The sequence below is a fragment of the Perognathus longimembris genome, chromosome 19 (assembly GCF_023159225.1).
Source record: "Perognathus longimembris pacificus isolate PPM17 chromosome 19, ASM2315922v1, whole genome shotgun sequence".
Classification (NCBI taxonomy): domain Eukaryota; kingdom Metazoa; phylum Chordata; class Mammalia; order Rodentia; family Heteromyidae; genus Perognathus; species Perognathus longimembris.
Window position 1 is genome coordinate 191,466 of NC_063179.1, and position 18,728 is coordinate 210,193.

An 18,728-nucleotide genomic window follows, 5' to 3' on the forward strand; every position below is an offset into this window, starting at 1 on the left:
ATGATCCCCCCGGGAGAGTGTACCTATGCTGGCAGGAAGAGGAGAAAGCCTGTTCAGAAGCGGTAAAGCACCCCGGGGCATCCCGAGGACAGAGGGAGGTGCTGTGCTCTCACAGAAGGGAGCATGTTTTAGGGACAAAGTAGTAGAGGAGAGGCTTCTGGGGAGTCTTCTGGCACTGACCTCTCTGTGGCCTCTGGAGTTGGTGCAGTGGTGACCGCTCACAAGCTTTCTTTAGTGAACACACTTGGCTTAGGCAGCTTGGACACAAAGGACAGGCTGGGGCTGAAGAGGCCTCACTGGCTGGAAGCCAGTTGGGTGGGAGACATACCACTGTGCGTGCTTGTGTGTGTGCGCGCGCGCCCTAAGTAGAGGAAACCCTGTTCAGGGTGACAGGTCTTGGAGACACACCTCACACAGGAGGGGCTGGGGACTCATCCTCCTCACCCAAGGTCTCTGAAGCACGGTGATAGGGAGCCAGGGCTTAGGGTGCTGTCCCATGGTTGTGCGAGTCACCGCCTACGGCCCCTCAGCTTGCCCTGGGATCGACTTTGTAAGTCTCAGGATGATCAGGATAGGGGGCGCCCTTTCTCTCTCCGTTTCCTTCTTCTCACGTTAATGGGATTTTACACAGTCAGAGGACAGCTTCATCAGGAGACCCACAGCTGCCAGTCCCCCTCCTCATATAGAGTCCTCTGCCAGTGTCTGCTAGCTTGGGACTGATGTGTGTGTGTGTGTGTGTGTGTGTGTGTATGTGTGCATGTGTGTATGCATGTGTGCATGTGTGTATGCATGGGCGTGCATGGGGTGAGTATTCTAGATGTGTAATACTGTGTGTATGGTACAGCGATGTGTGACAGCTGTGTGTGATGAAGCTGTGTGCAATACTGTGAAATAGGTATGTGTGATGATCTGTGTGTGAAGCAGCTGTGTGTGATATTGCTTCATGTAAAATAGCTGTGCATGCCGCTCTGTGATATAGCTGTGTGCAACACAGCTGTGTGTGCTATAGCTGTACATGATGCAGCTGTGAGATGCAGCTGTGTGAGATGCAGCTGTGTGATGCAGCTGTGTGATGCAGCTGTGTGATGCAGCTGTGTGTGATGCTAAGTGATAAAACTGTAGCAATACAGCTGTATGTAATACAGCTATATGTGTGAAATAGCTGTTCACAATTCTGTGTGTAATGCTGTGAGAGATAGGTGTGTGTGTGATGCAGCTGGGTAGATGTGTACAGCTGTATAGATTCCAGGGGCACTGAGAGCATGACGCTGAGGTTGCCCGGGACTTTGGGGGTGTTTGACCTTCGGTAGTTGTGTGGAAGGGAGGGTGTCTCAGGCTGGGGGAGGGGATAGGTGAGGGTCAGGGCTGCAGGCAAGGAGCTGGTGGTGGGCTGGATATGGGGCTAGGGATAAAGACTCACAGTGGGCTAACCACAGGGCGCAGTGTCCTGGGGACAGCGCGATGTGCCCCTGGGTGCCAAGTGTGACGATCTGATCCTCTGTGGCAGAGGTCTGTTTAGGTAATGAACCTATCACCTTTAACAAGGAGAGAAAATAACTTTGCCACTTGGCTTATGTCCAGTAGTCTTGGCACTGTAGAAGAATAAGACCTGCATTTTTTCTCTCGCTTAATTGTATTTTTATTCCAGTTCAAAGACCTGAGGCTGTTAAGTTTTTTTAGGCTAAGAAATTTTCTTTTTATTTATGGATGTTTGCCTAGCTAATGTCTCAGAAGGTATAGCTATAACCAGTTTCTCTGCCCTGCAGTGTCTCATTTCTGGTGCCCTGTGAATTGGTTCTGAGAGGACCTGTGAATGACTAGCAAAAGGGGCACATTATGTGTACTTCATCCTTTTCTGTGTGCATGCTGTGTGCTTTTCTGGGTGTGTGCACACAGCCACATGCCTAGGAGGCTGAGGCTCCTCTGCCTGTTCCCTGCTTCTCTGGCTGTAGCTGGGGTGTGTGCTCTCCAGCCTGGGTCAGCACAGGACCTGACTGCCTACCGGGACCCTTGTTAGAGCCACAGCACACTCAGCAGTAGCCTGACCCTTCTGCCTGTCTTGGGGACTTGGGGACATGAGTGACACGGTGGCTAATGCTGTTGTCTTCTGCCAGTTTGCGGAGACAGACATAGGGTAAAAGTTTTCATGGAAGGTTAAGTTCAAACTCAGTCTTAAAGCTTGTTTGTCGGAGGCTGAATGCCTAGGAGCAGAGTTACTCTCAGGGGCACTTGTAATTCTGAACACCACCAAGTTGCCTAGTACTTTACATTTCTTCCTCCATTCCCTGCCTGGCACGTGGTGTTTTCTAGACTTCAAGATTTTAATTTAACTCTGCTACTGTAAGTGAAGGTCCATTTGCATTTCCCTTTCTATGAATTCTCAGACAATTGTTCATTTTTCTGTAGGGCAATTTCTGTTGTGCAGGAGCATTTTCAGTACTAAAGACTCTAGCACTAAAGGAGAACCTCAAATACTTTTCCCCAGTTTGATTTTTATTTGTGATGTTCTTTGCTATGTGGAAAATTTCAACTTTTATTAAGTTAAATTTATGGGTCTTTTCCTTTGTGGCTAATAATAATTTTGCATCATGATTACAAGTAGGAGAATTTGTTATTGCATTTTCTAATACTTTTTTTGTGTGTGAGTCCTGGGGCTTGGGCACTGTGCCTAAGCTTCTTTTGCTCAAGGCTAGCACTGCACCACTTCTGGCTTTTTCTGTGTACGTGACACTTAGGAGTTGAACCCAGTCGAACCCTAGCATGCTTCATACATGCTAGGCAAGCTACCACTAAGCCACATTCCAAGCCTACTTGTTTCTCTGATTTGGTTTGAACTCAATGCCTTGTCTATTACTGGGATTATTTGCTCATAGCTGGCACTCTATCACTGGAGCCACACATCTAGCTCAGCTTCTTGATGGTTATTTCTTTTCTTTTCTTTTTTCTTTTCTTGCCAGTCCTGGGGCTTGGACACAGGGCCTGAACACTGTCCCTGGCTTTTTTTTTTTTTTTTTTTTTGCTCAAGGCTAGCACTGTACCTCTTGAGCCACAGCGCCACTTCCAGCTTTTTCTATTTATGTGATGCTGAGGAATCAAACCCAGGGTTTCATGCATGCTAGGCAAGCACTCTACCTCTAAGCCACATTCCCAGCTCCTTGATGGTTATTTTTGAAATGGAATCTCACAGAATTTTCTTCCTGGGCTAGCCTTAGACAGCTACTTGCCAGATCTCAGCCTCCCAAGTAGCAAGGATTATAGACATGAGGCATAGGTGCCTGGCTTCTAACATATTCTGTTTCTTTCATAGTGTTGGACACAAAACCCATGGATTCAGGCATGCTTGGCAAACACTCCACCACTGAGTTACCCCAGCCCATTAAACACTTTCATTTTTCTTGAGACAGGACCTTGCCAGGTAGCCCAGCTGACCTTGACTTTATAGTTCTCCTAGCCTCCAAGTTCTGGGATTACAAGCATGTATCATATGACTGTTTCTGATTTAAAACTTCTGAGCACTGGGCAGCCTTCCTGATGTAGAGTGTAGGTTAGACTCAATCTCATTCCAGTCCTCTCTCTACCATGTCTGACAGTTGTTTCAACACTTTTATTGAATGCTCAGTTTTTCCTCCCTGGTTTGAAGTTTAAAATGTTAATTTGGGCAATGAAAGACAGTAACATGACTTAAACTGTCACTGTATTTGTCTGTTTTCTTTCTTTCTTTTTGGTCATGGGGCTTGAACGCTGGGCCTGCATGCTGTTCCTGAGCTCTTCAGCTCAAGGCCAGTGCTCTGCTGCTTGAGTCACAGCACCACTTTTGGTGTTCTGGTGGCTAATTGGAGATAAGAGTCTCACGGACTTTCCTACCTACCCAAGCTGGCTTTGAACCGCGATCCTCAGATCTCAGCCTCCTGAGTTGCTAGGATTATAGGTGTGAGTGGCTTCCATTTTCTTTAATATGACAAAACACCAAAGCACAGTACTATTATAAGGAAAGTAGTTTGCTCAGCTTACATTTTGACCCTGGAAGTCTAAACCGCACAGTGCTGGTTCTGGTGAGGGAACTAATCTGCATCATGTCATGGTGAATGGCAGCAATGTGTGAGTCGTGGAGAGGGTCATTCGCACAGGAGGCAGGAAGCCAGGAGGCCAGCCTTGCTCTTTTACAACTCACTGTCTGGGGTACTAACTGGGCCTATATTACTAACTATATTACTACAGTACTAAGGAGACTATGTTACTCCCTTATGAGGACAGCAGACCACACAGATCCCTGCCACCAGACCAGAGCTGGTAACAATGTTACTGTCTCACGACACCATTGTGGACTCCATTCCTCCACCAGCCCTGGAGGACACACTCAAATCACATCCAACCATAGCCATCACTAAAGGTTTCATGCATTGATCCTGGCCTAGCATGTGTGCAGACATCAAAGCAAAGCTGAACCACCTGGTCAGCCTGGGCTGTCTCATCCAAGCCTGGTTGTCCCTAAACTCTGGAAGGGCCTTTTTGCCCACCTGCAGCCCCCAGAGCCAAGTTCCTTCCTGGCTAGCTCTGCCCATTCCCTTCCCTACTATAACCTCATGGGCAGAGGGCTGTGGGCCTCTGTGCCCACACTCTCCTCTTGAGGGTGGTGGATTGGCATCTGTGTGTGCTGCATGGAAGGCAGAAGAGGCTGCACAGGAGTGATGGCCCCTTAGCTCCACCTTGCTTCCAACAGCCCCCAGAACATGGGGCAGAATCTATCCCAGACCCCATGTCTATCAGTGTCCTTGGTGTTCAGAATTCACAACTTCCTCCCAAACACTTTGATGTTCTGCTTTTCAACCTCAGGTTTCATTGAGTCCTTACCAGCAACGTCTTTAGCTCATGACAGAGTCAGAGCAGTGGGATCCCCTGCTCTGGGTTTTTCATTTTTTCCTTAATTGGAGTATAACTGAAATACACAGGCCCATGATTTTTCACCTGTGAAACAATTGCCAGAGTTGATATTTCAGACATTTCTGACACTTGAAAAGTTTCCTCCTCTGTCCTCAGGCAAACACTATTTCCTGTGACTGAGGAATTTGGCTCCTTTGTGAGATATACTGTTTGTTCTCAGTTTGGATATCTGGGAGCAAGTCTTTGTATGGACAGGTGCTCCTATTCCTCTTGAGTAAATACCTACTTAGGTGATTTCTGAGTCAAAGAACTGTGCTCCTAAGAAACCATCTTCATCTGACATTACTAGGAAAGCTGGGAAGCAGGATCACATGCCTCCAGGACTCAGATGGCCAATCTTTCTAGTTTCAGCCACAAAGAATTTACCACCTTATTATGACATTCTGCCAATCTCATCAGGGTTTGACCGTATTAGGCTAATGAATAAGTTTAGTTTAACATTGTGTGCTGCAAGGTGTATGTAGTTTTATCATTGTGTATTGCTAGTTCTGCAACCTAGTTTATCAACATTGTGTACTATCAGTTCTGAGGTGCACTTTACTGATGCATTGTCTGTTCCAAGGCATGCCTTATCAGTGCGTTCACTGTCAGTTCTGATGCATACTTTAGTGATGAGTTGTCAGTTCTGAGGTGTACTTTATTGATGCTTTGTCTGTTCTGAGGTGTACTTTATCAATGCGTTGTCTCCTGAGGTGTATTTTATTGATGCATTGTCAGTTCTGAGGTGTACTTTATTGATGCTTTGTCTGTTCTGGGGTGTACTTTATAGATGCGTTGTCAGTTCTGAGGCATAATTTATCAATGTGTTGTCAGTTCTGAAGCGTGCTTTATTGGTGCACTTGTTGTTAGTTTCGAGGAGTACTTTATCAATGCATTGTCAGTTCTGAGGTATACTTTATTGATGTGTTGTCAGTTCTGAGGTGTACTTTATTGTGTGCATCACTGTTTCCTAAGTGTAGTTAATCACTGTGCTTTTCTGGTTCTAAAGTGTACAACTTTGGGAATAGGGAAGTTTTAATTCTTATTAATACTTTCTGTCTTATAGCCACTTGAATGCTCCTGTAAGGTAACCTCCGGGGACAAGGTCCCAGCCCATGGGGCCAGTGTGTCCTGATGGAGAAATCCATATGACTTAGATCTTTTCTCTACAGGAGGCCTGCCATGGGTGCTGAGAAGTCCAACCCTTCCAAAAGGCACCGAGATCGTCTCAATGCAGAGCTGGACCACCTGGCCAGCCTGCTGCCCTTTCCACCTGACATCATCTCAAAGCTGGACAAGCTTTCTGTCCTGCGCCTCAGTGTCAGTTACCTCAGGGTGAAGAGCTTCTTCCAAGGTAGGACTTATGCTCATGTTTGTCCCTGGAGTGCAAGTGGGTCTTACCTGTGTATGTCCAGAGATAATCACCTGGGTTCAGCTGTGGTCAAGAAATGCATAGAGGCTCTCACTTGGGTTTGGGTGTGGTCAGGAAGCATGCAAAGACTCTCACCTGGGTTCACCATTGTAGGAAGTGTGTAGAGAGCTCTCATCTGGTTCAGCTTTGGTCAGAGGGTGAGGTGTGTATGATATACTGTACTAAGTACATATCCTCCCTTGCTAACTGGGTCAGTCAGGCTTCATCTACATGACTTGACCCCTGACAGGAAGTTGGTTTCATTTGGCCCTACACTAAGGTGAGGGCTTGGATGCTAGAATGGGTCTGGGTTTGCTGAGAACCTGGATCCAGGGTAGCTGTGGCTAAGGGGCTATGGCTGGCTCTGCCAGTTCACTTTCTCAAAAGGCTCCCCATAACCTGGGTCTCCAGGGAAAAAGGGTTTCTATATCATGGAGGATCGCATGAGCCATGGCCAGGCTGAGTGCCTGTGACTATCTGCCTGTGCCCCTTGCTTTGCTGTGCGGGGCTGCTGTGGTCAGGGCCAGCCCTGTGTGCTCTGGCAGCTGGGGTGTGGACGTGAGTGCCTCCCCAGGGGCTGCCCTCACCCTGGGCAGCAGTTGTTGCTTGTCTCTCCATCTATTGAGAATCCAGGAGCTTCCACCCTGAGTGAAGGGGTCTTCTGCACTACACTGGCCATTCTTGGCTCTGGCTGGAGCTCTTAAGGACAGCAGAGTTTGTGCCGGTCCCCTCTTGCTGGCGCTGTTGTTATGGGGAAAGGGATTGAAAGGCCAATGCCTTTCCAGTGTGAAGGATTGGGATGAAGGTGCCTCTGAAGGACCAAGGGGAGGAGATAGTTGTAAAAGAATAGCGGAGGCATGTGCCTGTGAAGTGTTAGGGACATAGGTACCTTCACCATGGGACCCTCTCCCCACCTTCTCTGTGTTGCTCCCAACTTTCCTGGAGAGGTAGACCCCTGTTTCTGTGTGCACACATATCACACTGACTTGCATTTAGCATTATACCTGTATTCTTCTTACCCATGCCCATAGTTTGTGGCCTGTGTGGTCTTGTCCTCATGTTCCTTAGATTGTTACAGTTTGGCTGGACCTTGACTCTCTGATGGCCTCTGGAAATTTTGGAGACAGAGTAGTAGAATCTTCTTTGTTGAAGCAAGAGTGAGGTCCATTCCTTCACTGTGTGCCAGCTAAGTGAAACAAGCATTAAGAGTTTGTCCATAGGGGCTGGGGATATGGCCTAGTGGCAAGAGCGCTTGCCTCGTATACATGAAGCCCTGGGTTCGATTCCCCAGCACTACATATATAGAAAACGGCCAGAAGTGGCGCTGTGGCTCAAGTGGCAGAGTGCTAACCTTGAGCAAAAGGAAGCCAGGGACAGTACTCAGGCCCTGAGTTCAAGGCCCAGGACTGGACACACACAAAAAAAGAGTTTGTCTATAGACAAAGATGGTGCTAGACTGGAAAAATACCAGGGACAAGGATGCTTGTTGGGTGGAAGACACTCTGGTGAAAGACGTCGGTGGGTAGAGAAGATGCTATGGTGAAGGTACAGTGTGTGGGGGGTGATGACGCTGTGTTGTGTGTGTGTGTAGGATGCCCTGGTGAAGGTGCTGTGTGTGTGTGTGTGTGTGGAGGATGCCCTGGTGAAGGTGCTGTGTGTGTGTGTGTGTGTGTGTGTGGAGGATGCCCTGGTGAAGGTGCTGTGTGTGTGTGTGTGTGGAGGATGCCCTGGTGAAGGTGCTGTGTGTCTGTGTGTGTGTGTGTGTGTGTGGAGGATGCCCTGGTGAAGGTGCTGTGTGTGTGTGTGTGCGTGTGTGTAGGATGCCCTGGTGAAGGTGCTGTGTGTGTGTGTGGAGGATGCCCTGGTGAAGGTGCTGTGTGTGTGTGTGTGTGTGTGTGTGTGGAGGATGCCCTGGTGAAGGTGCTGTGTGTGTGTGTGCGTGTGTGGAGGATGCCCTGGTGAAGGTGCTGTGTGTGTGTGTGGAGGATGCCCTGGTGAAGGTGCTGTGTGTCTGTGTGTGTGTGTGTGCGTGTGTGGAGGATGCCCTGGTGAAGGTGCTGTGTGTGTGTGTGTGTGTGTGTGTGTAGGATGCCCTGGTGAAGGTGCTGTGTGTGTGTGTGTGTGTGTGTAGGATGCCCTGGTGAAGGTGCTGTGTGTGTGTGTGTGTGTGTGTGTGTGTAGGATGCCCTGGTGAAGGTGCTGTGTGTGTGTGTGTGTGTGTGTGTGTGTAGGATGCCCTGGTGAAGGTGCTGTGTGTGTGTGTGTGTGTGTGTGTGTGTGTGTAGGATGCCCTGGTGAAGGTGCTGTGTGTGTGTGTGGAGGATGCCCTGGTGAAGGTGCTGTGTGTGTGTGTGTGTGTGTGTGTGTGTGGAGGATGCCCTGGTGAAGGTGCTGTGTGTGTGTGTGCGTGTGTGTAGGATGCCCTGGTGAAGGTGCTGTGTGTGTGTGTGGAGGATGCCCTGGTGAAGGTGCTGTGTGTCTGTGTGTGTGTGTGTGTGTGTGTAGGATGCCCTAGTGAAGGTGCTGTGTGTGTGCGTGTGTGTAGGATGCCCTGGTGAAGGTGCTGTGTGTGTGTGTGTGTGTGTGTAGGATGCCCTGGTGAAGGTGCTGTGTGTGTGTGTGTGTGTGTGTAGGATGCCCTGGTGAAGGTGCTGTGTGTGTGTGTGTGTGTGTGTGTGTAGGATGCCCTGGTGAAGGTGCTGTGTGTGTGTGTGTGTGTGTGGAGGATGCCCTGGTGAAGGTGCTGTGTGTGTGTGTGTGTGTGTGTGTGTGTAGGATGCCCTGGTGAAGGTGCTGTGTGTGTGTGTGTGTGTGTGTGTAGGATGCCCTGGTGAAGGTGCTGTGTGTGTGTGTGTGCGTGTGTGGAGGATGCCCTGGTGAAGGTGCTGTGTGTGTGTGTGTGTGTGTGTGTGTGTAGGATGCCCTGGTGAAGGTGCTGTGTGTGTGTGTGTGTGTGTGTGTAGGATGCCCTGGTGAAGGTGCTGTGTGTGTGTGTGTGTGTGTGTAGGATGCCCTGGTGAAGGTGCTGTGTGTGTGTGTGTGTGTGTGTGTGTGTAGGATGCCCTGGTGAAGGTGCTGTGTGTGTGTGTGTGTGTATGTGTGTGTGGAGGATGCCCTGGTGAAGGTGCTGTGTGTGTGTGTGTGTGTGTGGAGGATGGCCTGGTGAAGGTGCTGTGTGTCTGTGTGTGTGTGTAGGATGCCCTGGTGAAGGTGCTGTGTGTGTGTGTGTGTGTGTGTGGAGGATGCCCTGGTGAAGGTGCTGTGTGTGTGTGTGTGTGTGTGTGTGTGTGTGTAGGATGCCCTGGTGAAGGTGCTGTGTGTGTGTGTGTAGGATGCCCTGGTGAAGGTGCTGTGTGTGTGTGTGTGTGTGTGTGTGTGGAGGATGCCCTGGTGAAGGTGCTGTGTGTCTGTGTGTGTGTGTGTGTGTGTGTAGGATGCCCTGGTGAAGGTGCTGTGTGTGTGTGTGTGTGTGTGTAGGATGCCCTGGTGAAGGTGCTGTGTGTGTGTGTGTGTGTGTGTGTAGGATGCCCTGGTGAAGGTGCTGTGTGTGTGTGTGTGTGTGTGGAGGATGCCCTGGTGAAGGTGCTGTGTGTGTGTGTGTGTGTGTGTGTAGGATGCCCTGGTGAAGGTGCTGTGTGTGTGTGTGTGTGTGTGTGTAGGATGCCCTGGTGAAGGTGCTGTGTGTGTGTGTGTGTAGGATGCCCTGGTGAAGGTGCTGTGTGTGTGTGTGTGTGTGTGTGTGTGTGTGTGGAGGATGCCCTGGTGAAGGTGCTGTGTGTCTGTGTGTGTGTGTGTGTGTGTGGAGGATGCCCTGGTGAAGGTGCTGTGTGTGTGTGTGTGTGTGTGTAGGATGCCCTGGTGAAGGTGCTGTGTGTGTGTGTGTGTGTGTGTGTAGGATGCCCTGGTGAAGGTGCTGTGTGTGTGTGTGTGTGTGTGTAGGATGCCTTGGTGAAGGTGCTGTGTGTGTGTGTGTGTGTGGAGGATGCCCTGGTGAAGGTGCTGTGTGTGTGTGTGTGTGTGTAGGATGCCCTGGTGAAGGTGCTGTGTGTGTGTGTGTGTGTGTGTGTGTGTGTAGGATGCCCTGGTGAAGGTGCTGTGTGTGTGTGTGGAGGATGCCCTGGTGAAGGTGCTGTGTGTGTGTGTGTGTGTGTGTGTGTGTGGAGGATGCCCTGGTGAAGGTGCTGTGTGTCTGTGTGTGTGTGTGTGTGTAGGATGCCCTGGTGAAGGTGCTGTGTCTGTGTGTGTGTGTGTGTGTGTTTGTGTGTAGGATGCCCTGGTGAAGGTGCTGTGTGTGTATGTGTGTGTGTAGGATGCCCTGGTGAAGGTGCTGTGTGTGTGTGTGTGTGTGTATGTGTGTGTGGAGGATGCCCTGGTGAAGGTGCTGTGTGTGTGTGGAGGATATCATGGTAAAGGTGATGTGGGGAGGGGGAGAGGACACCATGGTGAAGGTGATGTGGAGGTGAGGGAAGATGCCATGGTGAAGTGAAGATGATGTGGTGTGTGTGTGTGTGTGTGTGTGTGTGTGTGTGTGTGTGTGATGCTATGATGAAGCTGATGTATATGTGTGTATGACACCATGGTGAAGACACTGTGTGTAGGGGAGGACACCATGTTGAAGGTTCTGTGTATGTGTCTGTGTGTGTGTGTGTGTGTGTGACACTGGGGACTATGCCATGGCACAGGGTGCTGCCCAGTGGTAAGAAGCTGCAATCTGAGGATGGTGGTTTGGAGCCAGCCCAGGCAAGAAAATTCATGATGTTCTTATCTCTAAAATCCACCAACAATCTGAAAGAAGAGCTATGGCTTAAGTGGTAGAGTGTTAGCCTTGAATAAAAGGAGCTCAGGGGCAGTGGCCAGACACTCAATAAAGATTCACTAGGTAGTCATGCCACCCCTCTGCCTATGTCTTTCTGATTCTCCCAGTTCCAGCATCAAGTGCTCCTACTACACTGAACTTAATACCATGTCACAATGCTCGCCCTGAATGCTCATTTTCACTTTCAAATATTCACTGACACACAAAACTATCTGGCTTTCATTCACTGTGCTTCACCTCAAGCTAGGACTCCTCCTCAGACACCTCTCATCCTGGTGTTTACAGCCCAGGGCTGCTGGCTGGTCACTGGTGACTCAACAGTGCTGGGTCAGTTTGCCTCTGAGACGTACTTTTCCAGGGACTGGGTCAGAAGAGGAAGAGGCACTGTTCCAAGCGTGTCAATCTCGCTGATGTTGCCCACACCTGCAGGGCCAGGGCAGAATTGAGCTTCTGGATTTGCTCTCTACAGAGCACTATTTTACAATGGGCACTGTTGTCATGTTGACAGCCATCTGCCATGGGGACCCTTGGGAAATCTTGAGGACATGTTGGTGCTTGAACAACAGCTCAGGCTAAGTTGAAGCTGTACGGGTGGGAAGGCTCTGTTCACAGCTAAAGACAACTCACTTCTTTGTCCTTGTGCTGGTATGCCACGGGCACCTGACCTCAGTATGGCAATGAGGAGGGAGGCTTGGGGCCACTTTTCTAGATGGGTACAGCTTTGCCCAATCAGGCCAGGGCTTACTGACTCAAGAAAACTTCTTTGTGCTGTTTCTGACTAGTTCTAATGATTCACCAAGTTATCCACCTGAATGTTCAGTTGTTAATCTCTAGGCAAAATTTCTCATCTTAGCACTGACTCCAAAGCTTGATGGGGTGAATGACTGACCACCTGCTGGTGGAAGCTGTGCCCCACATGTGGCTGGCCCCATCACTGAGCGCCCAGGTTCCCACTCCTACTGCAGCCTTTGTGGCAGACTTCATGAGAATACTATAGGAATTTGCAGGCTGGTAAAAGAGCAGAAACCTTGATTTCTCTATCACATATTTTCTCTCCTCTCTCTCTTTTTATCAGTCTGAGACCATGACTCAAACTCAGTTAGATTTGCCCGGGAAGAGGGCCGCTTTTCTCGGTGCTAGTCTGCACAGAGAGTCCTCCTTTGTTTTCCATGCAGGACCCCATGTACCCTACGCTAGAAGTCTCGCCCAGCACCTGCATTACCCAGATGACACACCTAGGTGCACACCTGGGGGCAGTTACCTGCCCTTTCTCTGGGGTCACATCCTGGACCGCACCAGTCATGCCTCCTTGGGACCAAGGGAGGTTCCCAGCTCCTGAGGTCCCATCCTCATTTATTATTTACTATGTTTATTGTTATTATAAAGGTGATGTACAGAGGGGTTCCAGTTACATAAGTCAGGTAAAGAGTACATTTCTTTTTGGACAATGTCACCCCTTCCTTCATTCTCTCCCAGTTTTTCCCTTCTCTCCCCACCCACAAGTTGAATAGTTCATTATAAACATAGCATCTTGTGAGTACCATTGCTGCATTTGCTCATCCTTTGTTTATTAAATGAAATTATTAACTGTTGTATTTTATGCAGAAAAGGAACTTCAAGTAGAGATGTTAACTGAATAGGTAAAATTAACATAGGTTTTATAAAACAGTAGTAAGAATTGGGGGGGGGGGAGGGAACTAAACTGGGCACTGGTGTCTCACACCTGTAATCTTAGCTACTCAGGAGCCTGAGATCTGAGGATCATGGTTTGAAGCCAGCCAGGGCAAGAAATCTCACAGGACTCTTGTCTCCAATAAATCAATAAAATACTGGAAGAACTATGGCGCAAGTGGTAGAGTGCTAGCCTTGAGCAAAAGGAGCTCAGGGACAGTGCCTAGGCCCTGAGTTCAGGCCCCAGGACCAGCATGGAGTGGGAGAGGAGAGAAGAAATAAGTGCATAATCATAATATTATAGATTTGAAGAGGGTGATTTGCCCTAGAGAGCTATAATGTTCACTTTATCTTTGGAGGTTGATTATCTCACTTCAAGACAGAAATAGGGTTCAATTTTCAAACTAATGGAAAGGAAAAAAAGAAATGGGCAAATATAACCAGTCCAAAGGAAAAGACTAGAAAATAAGAAAGCAACACTGAAGGGTAGAGTAATTAGCACAAAGGTTCAAATCTATCAATGATTATAATAAGTGTGGATGGACTAATTGTGCTACAAGTTCACTGGAGTGGATTAGTATCTACTGTTTACAAAGAGGACATCTAAACCCCAGGGATACAGAAAAGGTTAAATGAAAGATGGAAGGACATACTGGAAAATTCCAACAGAAAGAAATCTAATAAATATTAATGTAAAAAGTTTTATTTGAAGCCAGGCACCTGTGGCTCATGGCTATAATCCTAGCTACTCAGAAAGCAGAGATCTGAGGATCACAGTTCAAAGCCAGCCAGGGCAGAAATGCCCATGAGACTCTTATCTCCAATTAACCACCAGAAAACCAGAAGTGATGCTATGGCTCAGAATGGTAGAGTGCTAGCTTTGAGCAAACAAGCTAAGGGACAGCACCTAGGCCCTGAGTTCAAGCCCTATGACTGACACAAAAAGAAAAAAAAATTGAATTGAGGCAAAAAAGCATTATTGGAGGAAGGGAGAAAGAAAGGGAAGAAAAAGAGATTACTGTTAAATTATTATTTAATAATTTTATTACTTTTAATAAGTGGATACAATTATTTCAAATCGTACTAAGTGAAGTGACCCTGACCCAAAGAAATGTAGACTCTATGGTTTCCCTCATTGGTAATAATTAGTACATGTTTAGAATAGTTCTAGCTGAAGATCACAACAGCTCAATAGCTATGTACATATGAACATATACGATGATGCTAAGTGAAATGAACTCCAAGTTATGGAAACAAGTGATTTATCATTGTTGTTGTTATTTTCAATGTATCATGTGAAATTATGACTTTTCCTTTTGTCTTTCTTCCCCATGGTTTTACCCCTGATGTCATTGTAACTGATGTGGGGGATTGTATATAAGTTTGTACATTTTTAATAACCTCAAAATCTAAAAAGAAAATATAACAGTATTGTAAGAAAGAATGCATAAATTCATCATTAGAGTTTAAATAGCTCAGTATTTAACAGAGGAAATAAATAAGCCGAGCACTGGTGGCTCAAGCCTGTAATTCTAGCTACTCAGGAGGCTGAGATCTGAGGATCATGGTTCCAGTCAGCTGGGGCAGAAAAGTCCATAAAACTTTTTTTTTAATTTTTAAAATTTTTTTCCTTTATTGTCAAAGTAAAGTATAGAGGGGTTACAGTTTCATATGTAAGGCAATGAGTACATTTCTTGTTCAACTTGTTACCTCCTCTCTCATTTTCCCCTTGCCTCCCCCTCCTTCCTTCCCTCCCCCCTATGAGTTGTACAGTTGGTTTACACCAAATGGTTTTGTAAGTATTGCTTTTGGAATTGTTTGTCTTTTTAACTAGATCTTCACATGTCACCCTGCATCAAAATCAGTTCCAAATGGATCAAAGACCTCAAAGTAAAGTCATATTACCTGAAAAACACTACAAGAAGGAATAGGAGAACACTTGGGGTCCTCGGCACAGGACGAAACTTCCTTATTAAAGGCCCAGAAATGCAACAAGTCAAAGAAAGGTTGGACAAATGGGACTGCATCAAACTGCAGAGCTTCTGCAGAGCAAAGGACATAGCTTGCAAGATAAACAGAAAGCCCACAGATTGGGAGAAGATCTTCACAGGCCATACAACAGACAAAGGCCTCATATCTAAAATATACGTAGAACTCAAAAAATTAAATTCCTCCAAAACATATCCTCAAAGAACCAAGGATCCCCTCAACAAGTAGGCTAAAGACCTAACAAGAGACTTCTCTGAAGAGGAAATGAGAATGGCCAAGAGACACACGAAGAAGTGCTCTATATCACTGGCCATAAAAGAAATGCAAATCAAAACAACATTGAGATCCCACCTCACCCCAGTAAGAATGGGGCCATTATCAGGAAAACTAATAATAACAAATGCTGGAGGGGATGTGGTCAAAAGGGAATCCTACTACATTGTTGGTGGGAATGTAAACTTGTTCAACCACTCTGGAAAGCAGTGTGGAGGTTCCTCAGAAGGCTAAACATAGAGCTTCCCTACAACCCAGCCAGCCCCACTTTTGGGCATCTACCCAAAAGACTAAAAGTAAGACCACACTAAAACGGGCAGCACAACAATGTTCATTGCAGCACAATTTGTCATTGCTAAAATTTGGAACCAACCTAGTTGCCCCTCAGTAGATGAGTGGATCAGGAAAATGTGGTACATATACACAATGGGATTCTATGCCTCTATCAGGAAGAATGACATTTCCCCATTCATAAGGAAATGGAAAGACTTGGACCCAAAGAAACATGGACTCTATGGGTTCCCTCAGAAGATCACAATAGCCCAATGTCCATGCCCTTATGAACACATAAGATGATGATAAGTGAAATGAACTCTACATTATGGAAACAAGTGTTATGTCATTGTTGTAATTATTTTCAACTTACCATGTGAAACCGTACCTTTTTTTTCTCTTGTATTCCATTCCTGTGGTTTTACCCCTGCTGTCACTGTATCTGATCTTAGTACCCTGGATACTGTATATACGTGTATTAGAACTAGGAAAGGGAAAGGGAATACCCAAATCATGAGACAAAGGATAAAAAGACAAACGATTCCAAAACCAATACTTACAAAACCATTTGGTGTAAACCAACTGTATATAAAACTATTATCTCCAATAAACTACTCAGAAAAAGCTGGAAGTGGTGCTGTGGCTCAAATGGTAGAGTGCTAGCTTTGAACACTGAGGGACAGGGCTCAAGCCCTGAGTTCAAGCCCCAGGACCAGCCCACAAGAAAGAAATTTAAAAAAGGAAGGACAGAAGGAAGGAAGGGAAGAAGGAAGGAAAGAAGGAAGGAAGGAAGGAAGGAAGGAAGGAAGGAAGGGAGGGAGGGAGGGAGGGAGGGAGGGAGGGAGGGAGGGAGGGAGGGAGGGAGGGGGAGGGAGGGAGGGAGGGAGGGAGGGAGGGAGGGAGGGAGGAAGGAAGGAAGGAAGGAAGGAAGGAAGGAAGGAAAAGAGAAAGAGGAAGAGAGAAGAAAGAAAGGGAGGACACTGAAAATTGTAGAAGATGTAAATAATGCCAAAAAATATACTTTTTCAGTAGCTCATTGCCACAATAATAGATTCAGGCAAAAATATCAATGCAATCTAAATTTAGTGGTGAAGGTGAGGTAAATTGGAAAAGGGAGGAACAGGAAGTACAGACACGCAGCGCTCAGGGGCCTCTGGCTACATTTAAGTCTGCCACAAAGGCTGCAGTCACCACACCACAGGGCATCTTAGTGGGGCATGGTCACTGCCTGGCCTTTCAGATACAGATGGATGTCCTTGGTCTGAACCCAAGGAAGCAAGGACACCCAGGAAGGGAAATGTGCACCTAGCTTATGTGTGATCTTCAGAGAGACTCAATGTCCTAATGGCAGGGGAGGCTGGACAGAGGGCTGGGGAGAGGGGTGGAGCCAGAACCCACAGGTCCATCCAGAAATCTGGCTTAGAGATGCTGCAACTGTTGGTGAAACTGTATCATCTCTGGGAAAGGCATCTAGAAGTACATTGTAGGGGCTGGGTTATGGCCTAGTGGCAAGAGCGCTTGCCTCGTATACATGAGGCCCTGGGTTCGATTTCCCAGCACCACATATACAGAAAATGGCCAGAAGTGGCGCTGTGGCTCAAGTGGCAGAGTGCTAGCCTTGAGCAAAAAGAAGCCAGGGACAGGGCTCAGGCCCTGAGTCCAAGGCCCAGGACTGGCCAAAAAATAAAAATAAAAAAATAAAAAAATTGAAGTACATTGTACTTTCTTCATGTTTGCAACTGTGTCGGAATAAACTATCAGAAGATTAAAAAACAAACAAAATACCTAAGTCAAGGAGTTGTGAAGAAGCGGTGTGAGGTGGCCTTCCAAGGCAGGCAGGACAGGAAGGGAGGCTGCGGTGCAGGCCTGCAGCTCCTATGCACTGTGTCTGTGAGGCGGTGTGTACTAGGGGCGCCTAGGCCTTTAGTGAAGAGATCTAGAACTATAGCCAGCACTTGACTTGATTCCCTGCCACCATTACTGTAAGTTTTAGTTGATAGGTAGCAGTCTTCAGGCAGAAAAAGAAACATTTGCTCCGAACTGCCGGCCCCAACCCGTTGGAGGTAGAGGTGCTCATGGAAGGGTGGACTTCTGGTGGGATTGGGTAGGGGGAGGATGGGAAGAAGCTGTGGCCAGGAAGGCAAGGTTTGGCAGAGCAGGGAGGGGGCAAGATCACAGTGGATGCCCATGGGACCTCAGAGAAAGGGAGGTAACTGCCCCCCGGCATGCAGGTCACCTGGGCAATGCCGGTGCTGGGTGGAGACTTCTAGAGTGTGGTACATGGGGTCTTGCAAGGAAAACAAAGGGGAAGTCTGTGTGCAGACTGGCTTGGAGAAAAGTGGCCCTTTCCCCTGGGCAAATCTAACAATTACAACACCAGCAGTTGAGCTTTGTCACAATGCTGGCCTGGTCAGTGGTAGGTGGCACAGTTAGAGGGATGGGCAGTGGTGGCCATGGACACCAGGACAAGCCAGCACTGAGCGGGGCTGGCATGCAGCATGGGTGGGAGGAGAGCTCCGAGGAGTGGGAGGAGGGGGTACTCTGGCCGATGGGTGCAGCCCAGATAACTCACCTAGCTCTCCCATTGTAGCTCTCCCATTCTTTAGAAAGTTGAGCTTTCAGCTGGCCTAGTTATGCTTAATTCTCTTTTGTTAGTATTTACAAAGGGATTTTATTCGGTTATGTCCATATGTACATACATACAATAAACTTTGATAAAATTCACCCTATTACTTATTTGGCAGGATAGAGCATTATAATCAGATTCACATATATAACACACAACAAGAAAGACAAAATGAGCATTTCCAACTTGTGGAATGTCAGCCCTTGTCTACATGGAGACCTTTAAAGTCTTCTCCTTTAGTTATTTTGAGATGTAGTCCTCAGCTGTGCCACACATTGGAACTACCTCCTTGTCTTGAACTCTGTTTATGTATACATTATCCTTCTTCCCACTACCCTTCCTGTCCTCTAGTGACCTCCTATTCTATTTTCCTCTTCTATGTGAGCAACATTTTCAGCTTCTACAAATCAATGAGAACATGTGCTATTTCACTTAATATTCTCTAGTTCCATCCATGTTGCTGCAAATGACACAACTTCAACCTTCTTACAGCTGAATAGTTTTCCACTGTGTTCATATACACATTTTCTTTTCCATTTATCCATCAAATAACACTTGGGTAGATTGCATATCTTGGCTGTTGTGAACATGAAAGTGCAGGTGTTTCTTTGATATGATTTTTCTTTGTTAGTATGCCCAAGAGTTAGTCTTGTAATAGGATCATGTAATAGTTCTAATTTTAGATTTTTTTTGTGCTATCCTGCAGTTTGAACTCAGGGCCTGGGTGCTGTCCCTGAGCTTTCTTGCTG

The 18,728-nt window shown here is 47.2% G+C and overlaps 1 protein-coding gene across 1 annotated transcript in view; it reads left to right on the forward strand.

The window, feature by feature from the left end:
* The window catches only part of Ahrr (aryl hydrocarbon receptor repressor), a 53,314-nt gene continuing 34,586 nt past the window's right edge, over positions 1-18,728 (forward strand). The window contains exons 1-2 of the mRNA XM_048368580.1: positions 1-62; positions 6,093-6,274. Of these exons, the coding sequence (XP_048224537.1) occupies positions 1-62; positions 6,093-6,274 (244 nt within the window). The remainder of the gene's footprint in view (positions 63-6,092; positions 6,275-18,728) is intronic.